The sequence below is a fragment of the Oncorhynchus clarkii genome, chromosome 5, assembly GCF_045791955.1.
Source record: "Oncorhynchus clarkii lewisi isolate Uvic-CL-2024 chromosome 5, UVic_Ocla_1.0, whole genome shotgun sequence".
In the NCBI taxonomy this organism is placed as follows: Eukaryota; Metazoa; Chordata; class Actinopteri; order Salmoniformes; family Salmonidae; genus Oncorhynchus; species Oncorhynchus clarkii.
In genome coordinates, this window is record NC_092151.1 from 46,387,514 (window position 1) to 46,413,016 (window position 25,503).

Sequence of the window (25,503 nt, forward strand, 5' to 3'; positions counted from 1 at the left end):
CACAAATTTCTACACAAACGGTCCGAAACTTCTTCAGGGAAACTCATCTGCGTGCTCGTCGTCCTCAGCAGGGTCTTGACCTGACTGCAGTTTGGCGTCGTAACCGACTTCAGTGTGCAAATGCTCGCCTTCGATGGCCACTGGCACGCTGGAGAAGTGTGCTCTTCATGGGTGAATCCCGGTTTCCACTGTATCGGGAAGGGAAGATGGAAGACAGCGTGTACGGGTATGTGGTTGAGCGATTTCCTGATGTCAACGTTGTGAACAGAGTGCCCCATGCTGGCGGTGGGGTTATGGTATGGGCAGGCATAAACTACGGACAACAAACACAATTGCTTTTTATCGATGGCAATTTGAATTCACAGAGGTACCGTGTCGAGATCCTGAGGCCCATTGTCGTGCCATTCATCCGCCGCCATCACCTCTTGTTTCAGCATGATAATAGATTGACACGTACGACCGTGCGTTCCACTTACCACCAATATCAAGCAACTTCCCACAGCCATTGAAGAGGAGTGGGACAAAATTTCACAGGCCACAATCAACAGCCTGATCAACTCTATGTGAAGGAGATGTGTCACGATACATGAGACAAATGGTGGTCACACCAGATTTGTTGCATGTTGCGCTTTAATTTTTGTTTTTGTGTGTGTGTGTGTGACTGGTTTTCTGGTTCCACACCCTTATCTTTTGAATGTGTCAAAGAAGTTATCTGTGACTAACAGATGCATATCTATATTCCCAGTCATGAAATCCATAGATTAGGGCATAATTCATTCATTTCATTATGGCTATACCCTGTCCATTTCCATAACGTTTGATGCATTGGTCCACCAGACCTTCCACGCGTGGTGGACCAATGCATCAAACGTGGCCTTCATTAAAATATTAGGTGTAATGTGACGAACATGACTTCACTTTAGAGAGTGTGCCATCCTTCAGCACAACATGTCACCCTTTATAAAGCACATGTTTATATCATATCGACATAGAGGGTTATGTCACCTTTGACACACAGTAATGACATACAGTTACAGATGCTTTAACACATTTATGTAGTGCTTATGAAAGCCTTATGAAGCCTTTATAAGCTGAACGTCATTTCAAGCGGGACCCAGTTTTCTTTCCCAAGTAAGAAATGCATTTTATTTTTTTTATCAGTCTTTCTGCTGTCTCCTGCGCTCGCTTCATCTTGACACTGCTGAATGAAGTATTTTTCGCATGCAGACATCCTTTCACCGGTACTTGGTTTTATTTATTGATGTGGTGTACTCTGGAAGTAGGACAAGTAGATGAGGTTGCTCATTGATATTATACACTACACTGGGAATGGGAGGGGAAGGAGGGGGAGTTGTAGTGACAATCACAGGCACTGTTCTGCGATGTTATAGTAGAGCTGTTTGAATTCCATTCCAGGATCATCTGGAATTCCAGAAGAAAAACCCTGCGCACTTCAAATCCATTCTGATTCTGAAGCGATGTTTACTTATTTGGGTCTTTGGGTAAATCCTCACACTTCTCAGATTCTGGAAGGGTGTTAGGAAGTTATTGTATCCTGGTTAATGGTAATATTTCCTCCGTGATTATCATTCACTTGCAACCTTCCGGTTACTAGTCCAACGCTCTAACCTTATTTTAAGAATGTGAAATGTCAATATAATAGTTGAGAGAATGATTTATTTCAGCTTTTATTTCTTTCATCACATTCCCAGTGGGTCAGAAGTTTACATATACACTCAATTAGTATTTGGTAGCATTGCCTTTCAATTGTTTAACATGGGTCAAACGTTTCGGGTAGCCTTCCACAAGCTTCCCACAATAAGTTGGGTGAATTTTGTCCCATTCCTCCTGACAGAGCTGGTGTGACTGAGTCAGTTTTGTAGGCCTCCTTGCTCGCATACGCTTTTTCAGTTCTGCCCACAAATTCTCCATTGGACTGAGGTCAGGGCTTTGTGATGGCCACATCAATAGCTTGATTTTGTTGTCCTTTTTGCCACAACTTTGGAAGTATGCTTAGGATAATTGTCCATTTGGAAGACCCATTTGCGACCGAGCTTTAACTTCCTGACTGATGTCTTGAGATGTTGCTTCAATATATCCACATAATTTTCCTCCCTCATGACGCCATCTATATTGTGAAGTGCACCAGTTCCTCTTGCAACAAAGCCCCCCCACAACATGATGCTGCCACCCCCGTGCTTCACGGTTGGGATGGTGTTCTTAGGCTTGCAAGCCTCCCCCTTTTTCCTCCAAACATAACGATGGTCATTATGGCCAAACAGTTCTATTTTTGTTTCATCAGACCAGAGGACATTTCTTCAAAAAGTACGATCTTTGTCCCCATGTGCAGTTGCAAACCGTAGTCTGGTTTTTCTATGACAGTTTTGGAGCAGTGGCTTCCTCCTTGCTGAGAGGTTTTTCAGGTTGTGTCATTATAGGACTCATTTTACTGTGGATATAGATACTTTTGTACCTGTTTCCTCCAACATCTTCACAAGGTCCTTTGTTGTTGTTCTGGGGTTGATTTGCACTTTTCGCACCAAAGTACGTTCATCTCTAGGAGACAGAACGCGTCTCCTTCCTTAGCGGTATGACGGCTGCGTGGTCCCATGATGTTTATGGGACAAAAGAAATCAGCCAAGACCTCAGAAAAAAATGGTAGACCTCCACAAGTCTGGTTCATCCTTGGGAGCAATTTCCAATCACCTGAAGGTACCGCGTTCATCTGTACAAACAACAATACTAATGGAAATTTGGAAATTGCTCCCAAGAATGAACCAGACTTGTGGAGGTCTACCATTTTTTTCTGAGGTCTTGGCTGATTTCCTTTGTTTTTCCCATGATGTCAAGCAAAAGAGGCACTGAGTTTGAAGGTAGGCCTTGAAATACAGCCTATCACAAGCTTCTAAAGCCATGACATCATTTTCTGGAATTTTCCAAGCTGTTTAAAGGCACAGTCAACTTAGTGTATGTAAACTTCTGACCCAGTGGAATTGTGATACAGTGAATAATAAGTGAAATAACCTGTCTGTAAACAATTGTTGGTAGAATTACTTGTGTCATGCACAAAGTAGATCCTAACCGACTTGCCAAAACTATAGTTTGTTAACAAGAAATTTGTGGAGTGGTTGAAAAACGAGTTTTAATGACTCCAACCTAAGTGTATGTTAACTTCCGACCTCAACATTTTATGATATTAGTATTTAGCAGACACTTTTTCCAAAGCGACTTACAGAACTGTCAATATTGACAGTGACACACTTCTCTCTCTCAGATGCTGGGTACCTGCATGAGACAGTGGACGTGAGGCGGCAGCTCAGTCACTACCAGGTGGCGTCTCGTAGTCATGTGACATCCTCTAGCCCTACCGCCCGGCCCCAGGCTGCGAGCTCTGACACCCGGCCGGACGGCATCCTGACCTGTGAGTTCTGTGAGTTCAGTTCGGGATACATGCAGAGCCTGAGACGCCACTACAGAGACCGACACGGAGGCAAGAAACTGTTCAAGTGCAAAGACTGCTCCTTCTTCACCTGCTCCAAGTAAGGAAATGAATGTTACTGTGACAACATAAGATGGTCTCTTTTTCAATTTCAATCACGTCCTCTTTCCATTTTCTCAAACCGCATTGGAGGAGAGGATCCAAGGTCCCTCATTTCGGACCTTCTCCAAAGCATTTTGAGAAAATGGAAAGAGGACGTGATTGAAATTGAAAAAGAGACCATCTTGGAGTGGACGTACGAAATCACTGAGAGACAAATTGGGAAAGAGCCGATGTCTTCCTTTTCTTCTTTTTATGATGGTTGGTTGACAACTGAGTTGTGGGTTGTTTTTTCTTATGTCCATTCGGCCTCACTAGATCTATTCTGTTCTTCTCAGGTCGACATTCACCATGCACGTGGAAGCAGGACACACTGTGGTTCCTGAGGAGGGTCCCAAAGACCTACGCTGTCCCCTCTGTCTCTACCACACCAAATACAAGAGCAATATGATCGACCACATCGTCCTGCACAGGGGTAAGCCAAGCCAAAACCCGTGATTACTTGTTTTATGTGCTCAAATATTGTTAAGACAATTTAGAGGAAATAACTGTTAGTGCCAGGTGGAAGGAGCTCATTGAGTCTCCCTAAAAGTCAAAGCTGTACTAGTATTGCAGCGCTTGACATCACGCCATATTGTCGCACACCAAAATGATTAGCCATACTTATTAAGTTACAACTTCACAGTTGGAGGTGCTATGATGCTGTTGACACAATATTTATCTCTTTCTCTCTCTCACTCCCTCCCTCTACCCCCTCCTTCCCTAACCCAGAGGAGCGTGTGGTGCCCCTGGAAGTGTCTCGCTACAAGCTGTCTCGCCACCTGGCCGGCGGGGAGTTCCGATGCCACAAGTGTACCTTCACCTGCTCCAGCGACCAGAGCCTGCAGCTGCACCTCACCAAGCACAATGAGATGAAACCCTACCAGTGCCAGCTGTGCTACTACGACAGCAGGCAGCGCTACCAGCTGGAGACACATCTCCGAGAGGAGCACAAGGTAGGTCAGAACTACAAGTCCCAGCATGCACCCTGGCTCAAACCTACAGTCAGCTGTTTTAATACAAGTACCTGGAGAGCTAGCATTTGGTAGGATGGGTCGGCTTTAAAAGAAAATGATCCAAAATGACCTACTTACTGTTTAAAGCAGGCCGTTTTCTAAGGATGTCGCCCTGAGACAGTCACGAGGTCGCTTCAACTTGTATACAGTTCCGTTTTGGCACACCTTAACCTCAGAGATGAAAACCCAAAAGGATTGGATATCTTGATTGTAAAACAATGGCTTCAATTAGTCTTTAGTGTTTTTAATATCAGTGTCTAATAAGTTCTGAGTTATTTCAGTACTGTATCATGCTATCTCCATGACATGCAGATCAAATGTGCTTACCGATAAAAGGATCTGTAGTCATACAAAGTAGATCATGCCAGATGATTAAAATCCCACACACATATGCTTGGTAGGAAGAAGCTGCCTGCTATCTATTCTGAGTACATATCACAAATAATAGGTTTCATTTCCCTTAGTCCCATAATGGGGATAATGCATGAGATGCTGAGCGAGGTCACATGGCATTTCATGAGGTTGAAGTATACATTAAACTTAAAAGGGCACAGACGGAGACAGCAGTGCTTGCTCCCTTTCAAGGGAAGGAAGAGAGAAGTTACTCCTACTGTGTGCTCATTGTTGGCCAATTACAGCAACTCTTTCTGACACGATACCTGTCAATCATAGTGTGTGGTGGAGTGCTCATAGATTGTAAAATAAAAATGTACTTCTTGTTGAATAATAGCATTATATACAGTACCACTAAACATGAGCAACTTGAACTGCCTGTAGAATGTGTATTCAGAGACAGTCCCATTGGGCAGCAGATTGAAATGACTTCATTACAACCTGTTCACAACCAGAATTTGTTGGATCAGTTCCAGTAATACCCAATGGGGTCTTCATACTCAGTGATGTAGTGGGAAAAAAAAGAAACTGCCATTCACGGGGAATAAAGTAACACTTCCTATACTTTCAATGCACTTTTACTCTCAAGGCGTTTACCTTCCACTGCAACACTGATCATACTGATTAATCAATTATTCATTAATCAATCAATCATACCTCTTGTCTTTTTTTTGTTGATCAGGTGATCCGTAACTTTGAGTTGATGGGGCAGGTCAACCTGGATCAGCTGGATGCTATAAAGGAGAGGAACAGTAGTGCCGAGGAGGAAGAGGCGAGAGAGGAGGATGGATTAGGAGCGATGGAGGAAGAGATTGTGGAGGATGAAGTGGAGATGGAGGAGAGTATAGATGAAGAGCTAGAGCAGAAGGAGGAGGAGAAGAGGATTGAAGAGGAAGAGGCAGAAAAGCCAGCTCCAAAAGGTTAACAATGATCTTCATCATCATCATCATTATTGATATGACTAACAACTCAGTGGCCTTGTGGTTAGTGTCCGCCCTGAGATTGGACGGTTGTGCGTTCAATCCCTGGCCGAGCCATACCAAATACTGTAAAAATGGGACCTGATGCTTCTCCGTTTGGAACTCAGCATTAAGGAGATATATTGGGGGTAAGGCCCTGCGATAGACTAGGGTCCTGTCCAGGGGGTGTACTTGTACATAAAGCTGCCTCTCGCTACAGAAACAGGAGATAGTTTCCTTCCCTATGAGCCATTCTGGCTTGCACAAGCCAAGGCTCATGCAAGCCTACTTACTTACTACTAACAATATGACTAACAATGCCAAATGCATCTCTGTTGGCTGCTACCAAAAGGTTTGGGCTCAGTCCCATTTCAATGCAGTCAATTCAGAGAGGTAAACTGAAATTCCAATTCAGTTACTTCCTGAATTTAAATGGGATTCACTCCAGCCTTGTAATCTGACATGACTGGGTCTCTGCTGTATCTGTCTGGGCTGATGTCGTATCATACGCCCCTCTCATCATGCTGATCTCTGTCTGTTCCCCAGACGTCCAGGTAGTTTCCCCCAGCAGCAGCAGTGTGACTGCCTCCGCTGAGAAGCGCTTCCCCTGTGAGTTCTGTGGTCGCTGCTTCACTAACAGCATAGAGTGGGAACGGCACGTCCTCCGACACGGCATGTAAGTCTCTTTCTCTCTCTCTCTTCCTACCTCTGTCTCTCCTTCTGCCTCACACACATACTTTCTCCCTCCCTCCCCATCTCTCTCTCCTTACCCCTCTTCCTCCCTTCCTCTTTCTTCTGCATGTTTTCCCCCAATATTCTCCTGTGGTAATGGACCTTTCCCCCTCTCATCATAATACAGGACTGTTACCAACAGCAGAACAGACACTAGCACCACCCCAGCAATAGACGCATCAGCCTCAGCTCTGCCTTCTATTGGCTCGTCGACCATTGGGACGATGACGGACAGAGGATTGGACCTATCTAGCAACGGCATGGAAGTGGGGAAAGAATATGCCTCCGACCTATTACAGAGTAGTAACAATCTGAATGAGGAAGACAACAAAGAAATGCTTGAAACCAAAAAGTGACATATAAGAAGATGGAAGAGAAGAGTACTGGGGCCTAACATTGTAGTCACTTTGCTAGAGACTATACATTAGGTTGGATTGATATTGATATTGGGTTGGGTATCAAAAATAGGCTGCTAAAGAAAGAAAATAAAATTACGGAAACAAAAAAGAATTGTCACCTTTTGGAGTACTGTTAGATTTTAAGTGTTACATATTGGAAACTATAGGTTGTGTTACATCCTACATTTTTTAAATGGCTGAACCTTAAAATGAGTCAATGGTCCCGTAGGACAGATGTTAATATATTGGTAACCAATAGTGAATGTTACTGTAAAGCACACATTATGGTCAAATCTGCAGTTTCTACAGTTTAAAGTCCGAGATCATGTCTACTAACTACAATATTTTGTAGAAAGAAAGAGTGGGTCACATTTCCCAAAAACGTGTTTGAAATTGTGGGAAGAAATGTTGGGGGAATTTTCTTTTTATATATACGTAGATATACTGACCCCTTTGAAAGTTCCAAACAGGGGGTTCTATAAATATAGATAACCTACTGTATGAGCTACCACATTCAGTTCCCTGACCCCCTTTTAGCCTCACTGCTACCAACAAGATCCTAATATACTTATAACCCCATCATCTAGTGTTGTAATATTGAGGGACAGGCCGTGTGTGAGAGATGACTCACCATGATCTGGGCCTGTGTTCATAAAACATTTCAGAGTAGGAGAGCTGTTTTGCCTTTTTAGATCAAACTGAATACGATTGTATGGACAGGGGGGACCTGATCCTAGATCGATCTTCTCAGCTGTCACTCTCCACCCCATCCATACTAGCTGTAAAACCACACAGTAGAACGGTTTCTGTGATTTGACCCGGATGATAACTTTACATTAGTTAACCTTTTTATTTTTAGCCTTGTGTTATTAATCAAGTAGAATAATTCCTTGAGGAATAGTTGCACCTTATTTGTCTATAGTATATTTCAAACTTTGATTTGTTACATTTTTAGAATATTGACTTGACTTTTGCCCCAAAGTTTATATATAGCAAATTGTTATATACAGTAGTACCCTTGAATATGATAAATATGGCTTCGGCCTTAGGCATTCCCAGCACTTCCACTCTTTAATACCGCTTTCATTGTCTTTTGTCCGTCCTCTGACAGTTGTAAATTTGAAAGTGAACTGACACAAGTGTCCCCACAACATGATAACCAGCAGTTGAATCAATAATGTTTATTATTGTGGCATTGATTGGTTTCCTTGTTGTTTTTGTTTATCGATAACAAGTCAGATGTTGTTGTACAACCTACACTGTAGTCTGTGACACAGTGCATGTCCTCAATGTCAGAAGAACATAGAGGGAATGCTGTACATCCTGAAGCTGTAGTTTCTCTTTCTGACATTAAACATGGGGGGGAATGGCATGATGCAAGCGGATAATTCACCTCATCAACAGATAATTTGTGACAGCATTTATAAGAGAACGTGTAAGTACGCTAGAGAAACGGATTAGAAATGTGACTGACCAGCCATGTGAAAGTACAACACTTAGGTGTTTAACTTACATTTTGCAGTGTACAGTGCTGTGTTCTATGATTATATTATTGTGTGTGAAGATGATTCTGAAGTCTGGTCTCCTGTATGCTTTTTAGACTACGCTGTTTTGACAAATAAGGCAGAGATTGTATATGTTAGAAGTTGCTGCTCAAATACCCCAAAGCCTTATTAGAATAATGAATAGCAATTATCTCAAGCTTCGTCAATATAAATGCTTTCCTTCCAACACTGGTTGGTTGGAACCGATACAAACCAATACAAAGTGATTGACAGTGTATCTGTAATATGACTCCTTTGAGTCATCAAAGGAGATACGCAAAAACAAAACAAAAATGGAAATGTGCTCTTGGTACCAAAATATTTAGCTGGCTATGTTTGCTACAATGTTCTTTCCTGAGTAACGAACCATTGTTGCAAAGGGGGTTGGAACCCAGAGACATAAATACATGTATATATGGCTCTGGTAAAATCCTAGTCCCCTATAGGGTGCATTCCGAGAGTCATGCATGTACGTATGTGATATGCAGTTGTGTATAGAAAAACAAACTACTTGTCAAGTGTTTGAAACTGTGGTGTTTCAGAAAGGAAATGTTTACCTTTTTCCTTTTAGGTGTTGGTCTCATATTAAACAAATAGACAAAAATAGATCAAGTAAAAACATGAAAACCTTTGTGGAGTGAGCTGTTTTTCAGACTCCCAAATCAAAACGTTATAATAAGCTGTTGTACAACGTCTGGTTGATAAGAAATATGTCTTCTTTTATTTTGTACCTTTAAGAACAACAACATGGGGGTGATTTGGTGCTGAATCTTTTACCCCTCCTCCTCCTCTCCTTTAAAAGGACTAGCTTAGCTTTTTAAACATGAACCCAATAGAGAAATGTTTGTTTGAGGAAATAAGCTTTTTTGAAGTGGGGTTAATTTGGGATTTTGTAAAGGTGGTTGGAACTGTCCTGTCTCTCTGTATCCCAAATTGGTTGCTTTTCCGTTGTCCATTTTGAATAGACATCTGTTAAATACTCACTGTATTCAGTGTCCCACTGTACCATAAGGTGATGGGACTTTGTTGGTCTCACCCCTTCCTCCCGCCTCCCAATTGAACCCCTGCTCGTCATAACACACTGGATACTTGTATGTATATATTTAGTTTGTTTCCATGATGTTTCTCTCTTCTTCTTCTCTTCAGACTGTTCTCCATTGTTTGACTACCTTAGATTCTCCATCTTGCCTTTCTCCTGTGAAAATCTGATTCCTGATGGTGGGTTGTGATATTACCTAGAATGACTGTTTACAATTGTATTCCATTTTATCTCTGGATATTCTGTAAATATTGTAACTCATTGTCTTTTTTTAACTTGTTAATAAAGTTATCAGATAACGGTACTCTGTAGTTGTTGTTGTTGATGTCAGGGATTATAGTTGCGTTCTGTTTGTTGTTTCCAATCGGATATAGCTGTTTATGTGTCTCTGTCACAAATTCCCAGAAATCGCAGGTCAATCCGCGTAATAATTTTTTATTTTGAATTGAATGTAATATTTTATGTTGTTCTTGTCTATAACTGTTCTGTACTTTGTAATGTATTTGTATGTTTTATGTGGACCCCAGGAAGAGTAACTACTGTATGAGCAGTAGCTAATGTGGATCCTAATAAACTAAACTAAACCATTGTTTCAGGTTACTGACACTCCAAAAACAATTCTTTGTACAGGCCAAATCTATTAGAATGCCTTTCCCAATAGCTGTCTATTGTAATGCTCGAAGCGAAAGCAAGCTTCCAAGAAAGCAGATTACAAACATCAATGCTTGCTTTCAAGGACAGAATGGATAAGATTCTCAAAGATGAAATCATACAAAAGTGTTTCACAATCACTGCTATGCAAACAATTGTTATCCTTAATTCATTATGTATTATTTATTACTCATCCCATCCCTCATGGTTGCTAATCATTTGTTAGTGTAATAATTATTATTTTTGGATGATTCCTGAGAATGAGAAATGGATACATATCAAATACGTTTGCTTGCTGCAGTTGTCGTCCTACAATGCGGCTTGTTTGAATGTGTCTGTCATAGACGGTGGCAATCTTCTGTTAGATCAAATGTCTTTATGCATCTTCAATCGTCTGTTATTGGAGTGATGCACCCATCCCTTGGTGGCAGAGGACAAAGAGAAAGTTCAAAGGAGAAGACATCCCAAATGGCACCCTATTCCCTATATAGTGCACTACTTTGGACTGGGACCCGTAGGGCTCTGGTCCAAAGTAGTGCACTATGTAGGGGATAGGGTGCCATTTTTATTTGCATAATCCTTTGTCTCTCCCGTCAGTCACAGATTTAAAAAAATTATGTGACAAACATTCGATAGACTGTGAAACCAGCGGACCAAGCCAGGCTATATTCACAGCTGGGACTCCCTCCTCATCTGTCCATAGGTCTGAGAAAGTGGCCAGAGAAGAGAAAAAGTATAAAGACAACTGTCCGTTCTGTAGCTACCAGAGAGATGAACTGTCCTAGGGCAGGGTAGTTCTAGAACTCCCTAGTAGGATGTCTGGTTAAAACCACTATGGTTTACTTTCACTGTCAAAGATTAAACTGACGTGAACTAATCAATCTGATAGTGTTAATCGATATAAGATTGAAGTCTCGATACGAGTGAAGATCTTTTATGAAGATTTCATAGGAGTTTTTATGAACCCTTTAGATGAACTACCATGCCAATGTCAGTCCCTACCCCAAGTTGACAACACATGTTCTACTCTACAACTTGTTCAGTTTACCATCCTCTCTCTATACAGGCAGTTCTGTTGGATGGTTGCCACGGAGAGAGAGTCCTCAGAGCAGCTCATAATAGTCACAACAGCTTGTCCACAGGAAATAGCTACGGAGTGAGAAGACATCCCAGTGGTCCATAATTCTATGTTCCACCCTTCCACCCAGTACCTGCCCAGCTAACAACACGTTCCCACAACTTTAGAAAATGTTCCCTTAATTTAACTCATGTTTACATAAGAATGTTCCTGTGAGGTGCAAGGAATGTTTCCAAGAGACCATTGCCTTAATGTCAAATAGAACTTACCCAGCACGTTGTTACCATGTTCTCACAATTTAAGATATGAGGCCTCCCGAGTGGCGCAGTGGTCTAAGGCACTGTATAGCAGTTGCTAGCTGTGCCACTAGAGATCCTGGTTCGAGTCCAGGCTTCTTTTGCAGCAGGCTGCGACCTGAAGACCCATGGGGCGGCGCACAATTGGCCCAGCGTCCGGGTTAGGGGAGGGTTTGGCCAACAGGCATGTCCTTGTCGCATCGCACTCTAGCGACTCCTGTGGCGGGCTGGGCGCATGCACGCTGACATGGTCGCCAGGTGTATGGTGTTTCCTCCGACACATTGGTGTGGCTGTCTTCCGGGTTAAGCGGACATTGTATCAAGAAGCAGTGCGGCTTGGTTGGGTCGTATTTCGGAGGACGCATGGCTCTCGACCTTCGCCTTTCCTGAGTCCGTCGGAGTTGCAACGACAAGACTGTAGCTACCGATTGGGGAGAAGAAAAATAGAGAGAGATTTTTTTAAGATATGAATGTTCTAGACATGTTTCATGGGAACGCTGCAAGAACAGTAATGTGTCCAGTTTTCCGTGGGTTAGGAGAATATTCCATCAACGTCCCACAAAACATACACAGAACTTGGATGCCATGTTCTCTGAATATAAGATATTAACGTTCTTGACACGTTTCATAGTAACTTTGCGAGAACATTTCTGTGTATCAGTTGTCAGGACATCGCCTGATTGTCCCAAAGAAACGCCCCCCCCCCCCCCCCCCCAAAAAAAAGGTTTCATACACATCAAGCCCTGTTACTGTTGCCAAGTCAATGAACTATAACTATACTAGCCCAATAGGCACATGCTCTAGATACTGTATATCCCTTATTGGGACAGTGGTTCAGGCATTAGTCATTGGTGCTGGTGGCCTGAGTTTCAGACTTGCTAGGGGAGTCACCCTACTCTCACATTTTTAGCAATCTTAATGTAATTATTTGGCAACAGTTAAAACACACCTATCTGACCTAATTACAATTAATTTCTCATTGACACATGTTTGTTCTACATGAAATATGTGGTGTTAGATTTCAAAAAGACGATAGTGTTCTCTTTGAGATGCTCAGCTATATACAATTAATAAATACTGATAATTGAATGTGGTCATAATTCGTGCTCAAGGGGAAATCCTATGGATTCCCATCTTTCAATGAGAAACTAATTTTATTAGATCAGATAGGTGTGTTGTGTAACTGTTGCCAAATAATGACATTAAAGAGCAAATGCCCCTAAAAACGTACAATTTTGAAAACAGCCTGTGGCATCGATATGAGTCCGAAACATTTTTTCTACTGTCAAAATTTACTACAAAGTGTAAATTTGTTTACATTTTGTCATAAAGTCAGTCTTATCCAAAACAGAGATTGTGAGACTTGTGGTTGTGACTGCATCACAACATAAATTAAGGTTGGGTTTGCTTCAATCCTACCCACATGCCCACAGCGGGCATCTATAAATTACACAATGTACATGGGACAATATGTTAAAATTCCAATAGCTCCAAGTTTCAATGACTTAAAAACAAACCAACTATAAATTGTAGAAATTCATATACATATATTGAAAGGATTTTATGAGAAAACTAAAAGGTGTGCAACATGAAAATATTGTCTAATTTACATTGTGTAATTTATTGACGGTCCCTAACTAGCCCCTGAGGCAGGCTATCCAAAGTCAAACTTTGCCACAGTGTACACCAGCCGGCTGAAGCTAATTGGCAAAATAATTTCTCTAACTCTTCCCACTTGTGAACACACACACGAAACACCCATATCAAACCACAACCTGAAACCAACTCATGTTGGAATGGTTCCTAGAATTTCTTAATGAACCAAATCCATAACAATGCCAAATTAGGAAGTGCAGGCCCTTTTAACATGTTTTGCTAAGAATGTGAGAGTACAGCAAATCCCCTAGCGGGTCTCAAACCTAGGCCACCAGCATCAATGAAGGACACCCTAACCACTGTCCCAATAAGGGATATCCCTAGGACATGTACTTATTGGGCCTGTATAGTTAGGCCCTGTCCAGAAGAAACTCTAATCCAACCTCCCTAGGCACTTGTCGAGAGCTTCAAGTTCCTCTGTGTCCACATCACTAAGGAACTATCACAGTCCACACACATCAATACAGTTGTGAAGAGGGCACCCCAACTCCTCTTTCCCCTTCAGAGGCTGGAAAGATTTGGCATGGGCCCTCAGATCCTCAAAAAGTCCTACAGCTGCACCATTAAGAGCATCTTGACTGGCTGCATCACCGCTTGGTATGGCAGCTGCTTGGCATCTGACCGCAAGGCGCTACAGAGGGTAGTTTATCAGTATATCCCTGTCAACCAGGACCTCTATAACAGGCAGTGTCAGAGGAAGGCCCTAAAAATTGTCAAAGACTCCAGCCACCCAAGTCATAGAGTGTTCTCTCTGCTACCGCACGGCAAGCGGTACCGATGCACCAAGGCTGGAAACAACAGGACCCTGAACAGCTTCTACCCCCAAGCTATAAGACTGCTACATAGTTAGTTAAATAGCTAACCAATAGCTACCCAGAACAATCTGCATTGACCCTTTTTGCACTAGATCTTTTGACTTATCACATACAGTGCCTTGCGAAAGTATTCGGCCGCCTTGAACTTTGCGACCTTTTGCCACATTTCAGGCTGCAAACATAAAGATATAAAACTGTATTTTTTTGTGAAGAATCAACAACAAGTGGGACACAATCATGAAGTGGAACGACATTTATTGGATATTTCAAACTTTTTTAACAAATCAAAAACTGAAAAATTGGGCGTGCAAAATTATTCAGCCCCCTTAAGTTAATACTTTGTAGCGCCACCTTTTGCTGCGATTACAGCTGTAAGTCGCTTGGGGTATGTCTCTATCAGTTTTGCACATCGAGAGACTGACATTTTTTCCCATTCCTCCTTGCAAAACAGCTCGAGCTCAGTGAGGTTGGATGGAGAGCATTTGTGAACAGCAGTTTTCAGTTCTTTCCACAGATTCTCGATTGGATTCAGGTCTGGACTTTGACTTGGCCATTCTAACACCTGGATATGTTTATTTTTGAACCATTCCATTGTAGATTTTGCTTTATGTTTTGGATCATTGTCTTGTTGGAAGACAAATCTCCGTCCCAGGTCTTTTGCAGACTCCATCAGGTTTTCTTCCAGAATGGCCCTGTATTTGGCTCCATCCATCTTCCCATCAATTTTAACCATCTTCCCTGTCCCTGCTGAAGAAAAGCAGGCCCAAACCATTATGCTGCCACCACCATGTTTGACAGTGGGCATGGTGTGTTCAGGGTGATGAGCTGTGTTGCTTTTACGCCAAACATAACGTTTTGCATTGTTGCCAAAAAGTTCAATTTTGGTTTCATCTGACCAGAGCACCTTCTTCCACATGTTTGGTGTGTCTCCCAGGTGGCTTGTGGCAAACTTTAAACAACACTTTTTATGGATATCTTTAAGAAATGGCTTTCTTCTTGCCACTCTTCCATAAAGGCCAGATTTGTGCAATATACGACTGATTGTTGTCCTATGGACAGAGTCTCCCACCTCAGCTGTAGATCTCTGCAGTTCATCCAAAGTGATCATGGGCCTCTTGGCTGCATCTCTGATCAGTCTTCTCCTTGTATGAGCTGAAAGTTTAGAGGGACGGCCAGGTCTTGGTAGATTTGCAGTGGTCTGATACTCCTTCCATTTCAATATTATCGCTTGCACAGTGCTCCTTGGGATGTTTAAAGCTTGGGAAATCTTTTTGTATCCAAATCCGGCTTTAAACTTCTTCACAACAGTATCTCGGACCTGCCTGGTGTGTTCCTTGTTCTTCATGATGCTCTCTGCGCTTTTAACGGACCTCTGAGACTATCACAGTGCAGGTGCATTTATACGGAGACTTGATTACACACAGGTGGATTGTATTTATCATTATTAGTCATTTAGGTCAACATTGGATCATTCAGAGATCCTCACTGAACTTCTGGAGAGAGTTTGCTGCACTGAAAGTAAAGGGGCTGAATAATTTTGCACGCCCAATTTTTCAGTTTTTGATTTGTTAAAAAAGTTGAAATATCCAATAAATGTCGTTCCACTTCATGATTGTGTCCCACTTGTTGTTGATTCTTCACAAAAAAATACAGTTTTATTTAGTCACTTTATCCCTACCTATATGTACATATCTACCTCAATTACAAGTCAGCTCAGTGCTGTTACCCCATCTATATAGCCAAGTTATATATATATATAAAAAATTCTGCATTGTTGGGAAGTAAGCATTTCACTGTTAGTCTACACCTGTTGTTTACGAAGCATTTTGTAGATCTGATAGGTGTAAGGCTGTAAGCAATAGGGTGAAAACACTTCGAAGTAATCTCAGCTCTGTTAAAAGTACACAAAAAAAGACAACTTTTATTGATTATAGTCATTCAGGTGTATCATTAAAACAGGTTAATATTCCCCATCACAATAGACAACTATGCAGAAAGCCCTTAAATTGCTGAAATAAGTTAATCAAATTTAATGATGAGAGAACAGTCAAATGAACTGAGAACTGACATGTTCTGTGTATGTCTGGTGGGACGTTAATGGAATATTCTCTTAACCCTCAGAAAAGTAGACATAGGAGTGTTCTTGCAACGTCTCATTAAATGTGTCTAGAACATGAATATCTTATATTCTGAGAACATGGTAACCACGTTCTGGGTAAGTTTTGTTTGACATTAAGGGAATGTTCTCCTATCTGTAATGCTAAAAAGTTTTTGCTAATATAGACTAATGTTCCCCTAACTAACAGAAAAGTGGACATTCAAACATTAGGGGAACATTACAGGAAACATTACAAAAATGTTCCCTCTCCCTAGAATTGTTAGCTAGGTGGCTTCTCTCACTTACCCACTAACATCTCGGTCATCAACTCTGTAGAACTGGGAACTGAGTTTAACTGATCCAAACCACAAACCCAGAGGAATGCTTGACTACCAGTCCTGTACAGGATACACAGTTGTGATACAGAAACAGTGGGGTAATGTAAGCCTATGTAAAAAATCATATAAATTAAAGATGTCTCCTCAGGCATTTTAGAATAAGATATGCTTGTACTGGAGTGTTAAAAGACAGTAGCTTGTCAGTGAGTTACTCCTTTAGAGTTGGGTCTCTCTTGTCTTAGTACATCCAAGTCAACGTCTTACTCTCAGTCTTACTCTCAGTTCAGTGTTTCCTAATACCTATTTTGGAAGCACTTTATTTCACAGTTCTAACATAATCTTAAAAAAAAACATATTCAAGACATGTGAGATCAGGAGTGGGAATCTCTGAAGCTCACCACTTCTGAGGGGACAACGGCAGACTCACGACCCCTAGAGACAGAGAGACTGAGGAGCAGTCATGGCAGGCAGCTAGAATTGAGCTCTCCCACAGGAGTAGAAGGAATGCCTGATGTGTGTTGCTCTCCAGTGACTGGACCAGGCAGAATTAGAGGAGTGGAGCTAGGGACTTAGAGAGAGAGAAAGCAAGAGAGAGTGTGTGTGTGAGAGAGAGAGAGAGAGAGAGAGAGAGAGAGAGAGAGAGAGAGAGAGAGAGAGCAGCAGCCGCAGGCCAAGGGCATTGAGTTCCAACATATTATCACTCACTTGACAGGGTCCTCTGAAAATCAGATGGGCTGTTCAGAGAGACAGCAGATTTAGGGAAGGGAGGGGGAGTCTGTTAGTAAAATTTGGGTGGGGGGGATCTTTAACTAGAAGGATCTTAAATTAGAAAAATTATTTATTAACAAAAGGTGAACAAATACACTATATATACAAAAGGATGTGGGCAAGGCCTCCCGAGTGGCGCAGCGGTCTAAGGCACTGCATCCCAGTGCTTGAGACGTCACTACAGACCCGGGTTCGTGTCACTGCAGACCCAGGGTGTGTCACAACAGGCTGTGACTGGGATAAATAAAATAGTATGTGGACACCCCTTCAAATTAGTGGATTCAGATATTTCAGCCACACGCGTTGCTGACTGGTGTATAAAATTGAGCACACACTACTGCAATCTCCATAGACAAACATTTGAAGAAGAATGGACTTACTGAAAGAGCTCAGTGACTTTTGACATGGCACTGTCATAGGAAGCCACCATTCCAACAAGTAAGTTCTTAAAATTTCTGCCATGCTAGAGCTGCCCTGGTCAACTGTAAGAGCTGTTATTGTGAAGTGGAAATATCTAGGCGCAACAATGGCTCAGCCATGAAGAGGTAGGCCACACAAGCTCACAGAACGGTACCGGTGAGTGCTGAAGCATGTAGCACATAAAAATCGCCTGTCCTTGGTTGCAATACTCATTACTGAGTTCCAAACTGCCTCTGGAGGTAATGTCAGCACAATAACTGTTCATTGGAAGCCTCATGATGGGATTCCATGGCCGAGCAGGCACACACAAGCCTAAGATTACCATGCACAATGCCAAGTGTTGGCTGGAGTGGTGTAAAGCTGCCATCATTAGACTCTGGAGCAGTGGAAACGTGTTCTCTGTAGTGATGCTTCACCATCTGGCAGTCTGATGGACAAATCTGTGTTTGGTGGATGCCAGGAGAACACTACTGTAAAGTTTAGTGGAGGAGGAACAATGGTCTGGAGCTGTTTTTCATGGTTCGGGCTAGGCCCCTTAGTTCCATTGAAGGGGAATCTTAATGCTACAGCATACAATTACATTTGAGACGATTCTGTGCTTCCAACTTTGTGGCAACCGTTTGTGGAAGGTCCTTTCCTGTTTCAGAATGACAATGCCCCTGTGCACAAAGCGAAGTCGATACAGAAATTGTTTGTCGAGATTGGGGTGGAAGAACTAGAATGGGTTTCACAGAGCCCTGACCTCAACTCCATCAAACACCTTTGGGATGAATTGGAACGCAAACTGCGAGCCAGGCCTAATCGCCTAAAATCAGTGCAGGACCTCATTAATGCTCTTGTGGCTAAATGGAAGCAAGTCCCCGCAGCAATGTTCCAACAGTTAGTGGAAAGCCTTCCCAGAAGAGTGGAGGCTGTTATAGTAGCGAATGGGGGACCAACTCCATATTAAATGCCCATGATTTTGGAATGAGACATTGGATGAGCGGGTGTCCACATACTTTTGGTCATGTAGTGTACGTTTGCTTTGCAGAACTTGTTTTTGTAAATCAAATCAAATCAAATCAAATTTATTTATATAGCCCTTCGTACATCAGCTGATATCTCAAAGTGCTGTACAGAAACCCAGCCTAAAACCCCAAACAGCAAGCAATGCAGGTGTAGAAGCACGGTGGCTAGGAAAAACTCCCTAGAAAGGCCAAAACCTAGGAAGAAACCTAGAGAGGAACCAGGCTATGTGGGGTGGCCAGTCCTCTTCTGGCTGTGCCGGGTGGAGATTATAACAGAACATGGCCAAGATGTTCAAATGTTCATAAATGACCAGCATGGTCGAATAATAATAAGGCAGAACAGTTGAAAGAAACTGGAGCAGCAGCACGGCCAGGTGGACTGGTGACAGCAAGGAGTCATCATGTCAGGTAGTCCTGGGGCATGGTCCTAGGGCTCAGGTCCTCCGAGAGAGAGAAAGAGAGAATTAGAGAACGCACACTTAAATTCACACAGGACACCGAATAGGACAGGAGAAGTACTCCAGATATAACAAACTGACCCTAGCCCCCCGACACATAAACTACTGCAGCATAAATACTGGAGGCTGAGACAGGAGGGGAGATTAGCCGTTTTACATCTAATTTCCTGCAATTCTACACATTTTGCCATGACTTATACCGTGTTAATATGATATCTGATTGAGAGGAATTAACTACATCAATGGGGGCCCCTTGGAGGTCAGGGAACCTGGGCATGTGGCCTGTGTGCCTGGTCGGTAATTTGGTCATGACTACAAGTTTACCTGTTGTCCATAGGTTTCCACCCAATTGGCAACAGATTTTCATGCGAATATTCTAAAATCTGCATAAAAACAATATGCTAATTTTCCTACCAGAGATGTGTTTCCATCAAATTGACTTGCGGACTAAATGCTGTACGTGATGAGGTAGTGTACATAAAAAATAACTTTTGCACTTAAATTCTCATGTACCAAACACAAAATATAAGTTAAATGGGTTTCCATCGCATTATCAACTCTACGGATCGTTTTGTCACAAAATATGTTGCGTTATATAGCGAATGTGTCCACTCTGGTCTTGGCACACTCTAGACATCAGCTTGCAGATACAGTGCAGGTAGGCTACCTTCATAGTAAGATTATTATGGACAAAAGAGCAAGATCATTTTTATTTGTCAAAAAGCAGCCAAGCATCGATCATCATGTCACCAGAATAAGACCCTCAATATGTATTGGAAAAGACCCACTAGGCAAAAATGGGTTAAATCAATGTTGTTTCCACATCATTTCAACCCCAAAAATATATGTGATGACTTTGAATCAATGTGGGAAAATGATTGGATTTGCAAGAAGTAATCAACGCAAGGGAAATGTCTTTTTTTTTTTTCAACTCAACTTTTAACCCAAATCAAATGCAATTTTTTTGTCGATTTCACGTAATTCACGCAAGTCAACCAAATGTAAATGGCAACTAGACGTTGAACTGACGTCTGTGCCCAGATGTGAGCATAAAGTTCATCATGTGCACTTTCACAATCCTGTTAAATTCATCATAATTTTACAGTATATCTGTAGCTAAATAAACTGCATGCTTCCCAAGTAGTAGAGGGAGAACCACAAATACATGGCGTGACTCCAAATTTACCTCAATATGATGGTTATTATATCAATATTTGTGCATAATTCATTTTACCGACACAAGAAGATCCCACCTTGTCTAGCGTATTGTATTTTGTCAACCTTTGGAACGTTTACTGACTAATCTGTTTCCATCAGGCCTGCCATTTAAAAGAAATATTCGACATGTATACTTTACTCGCATAGAAAGGTTGGATGGAAATCTGGTGATGCACAACCGAGTTTTGAAATTTTACATGGTGATTTCTACTATTCTAACTCTCAACAGTTTAAAAATGTAAAAAATAATCCAAGGTTCGGACATCGGTGTTCTCATAATGTATCAACTGTATGGCCCTTGGTTAAACAGGATAACTTACTAACTGAATACAGAATGTTGAATGATATAAACGGTTGAATGAGTTTAGATTTTTGAAAGACTATTGTTACACCAAAATGAGCATCTTTTCCAGTTAATAAAGAGAGTAAAGGGAGTACTATTTGTAGTGAATGTGTTCGAAAATATACAGTCCCGGTGAGATATAAAAGTAAACAGATAATAAATAGATAACGAATAAACCACACGTTACCTTGAGTTTACTAATACTTAGGTAATAATTAATTCAATTGAAGACAATATAGTGTGGTGCTTGATTTCATTATCAGCTATACGTTGTATGACTCTATAAAATAAAACAATTCATGATTGTGTATGAAGAGCCAGACTTACATTGCCCATTGGTGTGGTCTCAATGTTGGAAAGTCAAAAAGGTTCATGCCCAATTACCCTCTGGTACTTCAGGGCACAGCTTCATTCTTTTAGTGATCACTGGGTTGCTCCAGCAGGTCAGAGGCCTACCTCCTTCTCCTTCACTCTGAGATGTGGAGTCTTCTCTGTGGGTCTGACCTGACTTAGCCTACGCCCTCAGACACTTCATGGCCTAGCATTAATATAAGCAACTGCTTTCAGGTTTACCCATGTCACAACCTCTGCCGAAGTCGGTCCCTCTCCTTGTTCAGGCGGCGTTCGGCGGTCGACGCCACCGGTCTTTTAGCCATCACCGATCCACTTTTCATTTTCCATTTGTTTTGTCTTTGTTTTCTACACACCTGGTTTCTATTTCCCAATTACATGTTAATTTGTTAACCCTCTGTTTCCCACATGTTAGTGTGCGTGTTTATTGATTGTTCATGGCGGTACTTGTCGGCTGGTTATGTTTGTCGGGTTATGTATTTATACCCGTTATTTTCGAGTGACCGGTATTTCTCAGCACTTTGAGTATTGTCTGTATACTGGTGCTGTCGTGGAATTAAATACCTTGTACACTAATTTCTGCTCCCCTGCGCCTGATTCACTGCACCAGTTAACCACCGCCTGACAGAAACACGCACCACGAAATGGAATCAGCAGGAGCAGGTGTCCCGGTTTTAGGGGTTAAGGAGCGCGTCCAGCAGCAGGCTGCCATGTTACAGCATCTTGGCACCGCCATGGATCGCATCCTGCAAACTATGGATCGTTGGGAGAGAAGAGGAGTTCCTCCAGCGCCTCCACCAGCACCACCACAGGCACCACCACTCACCCGGTCCCGGTGGGATTTGGCTCGCTCTTCCGAGGGGGTATAATGGGACGGCTACTGGATGTCAGGGGTTCCTACTCCAGCTGGAGCTCTACCTGGCAACCGTCCACCCGGCTCCTTCGGGCCGTGAGAGCGTGTCCGCCCTCGTCTCCTGTCTCTCAGGGAAAACTCTGGAGTGGGCCAACGCCGTATGGGGGGAAGGAGGAGCGGTGCTGGACTAATACGAGGAGTTCACCCGCCGCTTCTGAGCAGTATTCGACCACCCACCTGAGGGTAGAGCGTCTCGTCCACCTGAGGCAGGTGACGAGGAGCGCACAGGAGTTCGCATTGGACTTTCGGACCCTGGCCGCCTGCACGATGTGGAGCGACAGGGCCCTGATCGATCACTACCGTTGTAGTTTGCGCGAGGACGTCCGATGGGAGTTGGCCTGCAGGGACACCAACCCTACTTGGGCTGACAGATACTACAACAGCCCTATGCCTTACTTTGTGAGACTGCTTAACTGTAATATTATATACTACATCTCTTATCATTTTTTATTTGGACACTCAAACATCTGGTGAACACTACGGTTAACATTACAAAAACATTTTCTCTCCCTAGAATTGTTAGCTGGTAGAATCAAATCAAATGTTATTTGTCACATACACATGGTTAGCCAATGTTAATGCGAGTGTAGCGAAATGCTTGTGCTTCGAGTTCCGACCATGCATTAATATCTAACAAGTAATCTAACAATTTCACAACAACTACCTTATACACACAAGTCTGATAGCCTTGAGATAGAAGCTGTTTTTCAGTACTCGGCCCCAGCTTTGATGCACCTGTAATGACCTGGCCTTCTGGATGATAGCGGGGTGAACAAGCAGTGGCTCGGTTTGTTGTTGTCCTTGATGATCTTTTTGGCCTTCCTGTGACATCGGGTGGTGTAGGTGTCCTGGAGGGCAGGTAGTTTGCCCCCGGTGATGCATTGTGCAGACTTCACTACCCTCTGGAGAGCCTTACAGTTGTGGGCAGAGCAGTTGCTGTACCAGGCGGTGATACAGCCCGACAGGATGCTCTATATTGTGCATCTGTAAAAGCCTAATTTCTTCAGCCTCCTGAGGTTGAAGAGGCGCTGCTGTGCCTTCTTCACCATACTGTCTGTGTGGGTGGACCATTTCAGTTTGTCCGTGATGTGTACGCCGAGGAAATGACAATTTTACACCTTCTCCACTACTGTCCCGTCGATGTGGATAGGGGGATGCTCCCTCTGCTATTTCCTGAAGTCCACGATGATCTCCTTTGTTTTGTTGACATTGAGTGTGAGGTTATTTTCCTGACACCTCACTCCGAGGGCCCTCACCTCCTCCCCTGTAGGCCGTCTTGTCGCTGTTGTTTATCAAGCCTACCACTGTAGTGTCTTCTGCAAACTTGATGATTGAGTTGGAGGCGTGCATGGCCACGCAGTCATGGGTGAACAAGAGAGGGCTGAGAACGCACCTTTGTGGGGCCCCAGTGTTGAGGATCAGCGGGGTGGAGATGTTGTTTCCTACCCTCGCCACCTGGGGGGAGCCCGTCAGGAAGTATAGGACCCAGTTGCACAGGGCGGGGTCGAGACCCAGGGTCTCGAGCTTAAAGACGAGTTTGGAGGGTACTATGGTGTTAAATGCTGAGCTGTAGTCGATGAACAACATTCTTACATAGGTATTCCTCTTGTCCAGATGGGTTAGGGCAGTGTAGTGTGATGTGATTGCGTCGTCTGTGGACCTATTGGGGTGGTAAGCAAATTGGAGTGGGTCTAGGGTGTCAGGTAGGGTGGAGGTGATATGGTCCTTGACTAGTCTCTCAAAGCACTTCATGATGACGGAAGTGAGTGCTATAGATAGTCATTTAGCTCAGTTACCTTAGCTTTCTTGGAAACAGGAACAATGGTGGCCCTCTTGAAGCATGTGGGAACAGCAGACTGGGATAAGAATTGATTGAATATGTCTTTAAACACACCAGCCAGCTGGTCTGCGCATGCTCTGAGGATGCGGCTAAGGATGCCGTCTGGGCCGGGATCCTTGCTAGGGTTAAAACTTTTAAATGTTTTACTCAAGTTGGCTACAGTGAAGGAGAGCCCGCAGGTTTTGGTAGCGGGCCGTGTCGGTGGCACTGTATTGTCCTCAAAGCAAGCAAAGAAGTTGTCGTGGTCAGATTTTCCGACAGGAGTGTGGGGGAGGGCTTTGTATGCGTTGCGGAAGTAAGAGTAACAATGATCCAGGGTTTTGCCAGCCTGTGTCTCGCATTCAATATGCTGATTTAAAAATAAAAAAAATGGGGGGGGGGGGGGGGGGGGGGTATACACGCCTGTGATTATAATCGAGGCCTATTTGGGAGGTGCGTAAGGATGGTTGATCTGGATACATGAAGGAGGGTAGCGCAGCCTAAAAGTTACAACTCTTAAAAACGTATATAATATAGTGCTGCGCGATGATGATGATCTGCTTCTGTGATGTACTGCTACCAATGAATGAATGAATGGATGGATGGATGATAACTACATTTCTCAGGTCTCGTGCACGTCACACTCGCATCACGAGTTGGCGTATGCCTAATCGTTTTTTTGTGTAAAGGTTTGTTTATGGTTAGCGCTGAAAAGGCAAAAGCGTAATGGTGGTGGACAGCCTCTGATGTGGATTTGTTGTTTGAGTCTTATGGAGCGTTCAGTAAAGTTGGTGGAAGTGAGTTGAAGACTGACTGGAAAATTGAGAAAAAGGGATAAAGTTGCAAATAAAGTTGAGGCTCGGTCTAATCCCACTGGGAAAGAACTGGTTGCATCAACGTTGTCTCCACGTCATTTGAACAAAAACGTTCAATGTGATGACGTTGAATCAACATAGAAACTGATTGGATTTGCAAAAAGTAATCAAAGTAAGGGAATTTAGTCTTATTTTCACCCAATTTCTAACCTGAATCCAGTCACATCGTACTTTTTCTTTTTTGGGGGGTGGGGGGTTCACGTTGAATTAACTTTATATGGCAACTGAACCAAATGTAAATCAAAACTAGACATTGAAAGGACATCTTTGCCCAGTGCTATGTTGCCTCATTCCTTGTTAGAGTTCGATTAGTCGATAAGGATGCATTTTTGGGAGACCCAATTGCTGTTGCACAGATGGTGGAGGACGCACTGGGGTTAGGTGGAGGACGCACTGAGGTTGAGTCGGCCAGCATTACCAGGAATGTTATGGTGTTGATTTATTTTTTCATAAGAACAAAAGGAAAGTGCATTGTGGCTGGGGAAATTATGGGAGTATGAAGTGGAAAGCTTTGACTTTCTGAGCAGGGCATCGGCAAAAGGTGTCATCTCTGGCGTCTCGGTGGAAATTGAGGCTCAATGTCATAATCACCATGTACCAGGTCCGGGAGTAGTGGAGGCACGTCCCTTGAACTTTATGGAAGAAGGAAAACCTACCCGTGTTATTGCTATTTGATGAAGAGTTTCTCCCGAAACATGAAAAGCTGGGGTATATGAGATACGCAGTGAAAGCTTTTTCGTT

General features: G+C 42.9%; 1 protein-coding gene across 1 annotated transcript in view; it reads left to right on the forward strand.

Moving 5' to 3' along the window:
- LOC139408928 (zinc finger protein 462-like) overlaps positions 1-10,245 on the forward strand; it is an 88,411-nt gene extending 78,166 nt beyond the window's left edge. The window contains exons 8-13 of the mRNA XM_071153395.1: positions 3,275-3,539; positions 3,877-4,013; positions 4,310-4,533; positions 5,669-5,906; positions 6,492-6,621; positions 6,805-10,245. Coding sequence (XP_071009496.1) covers positions 3,275-3,539; positions 3,877-4,013; positions 4,310-4,533; positions 5,669-5,906; positions 6,492-6,621; positions 6,805-7,033 — 1,223 coding nt within the window. The 3' untranslated portion in view covers positions 7,034-10,245. The remainder of the gene's footprint in view (positions 1-3,274; positions 3,540-3,876; positions 4,014-4,309; positions 4,534-5,668; positions 5,907-6,491; positions 6,622-6,804) is intronic.
- The last annotated feature ends 15,258 nt before the right edge of the window (positions 10,246-25,503 follow it).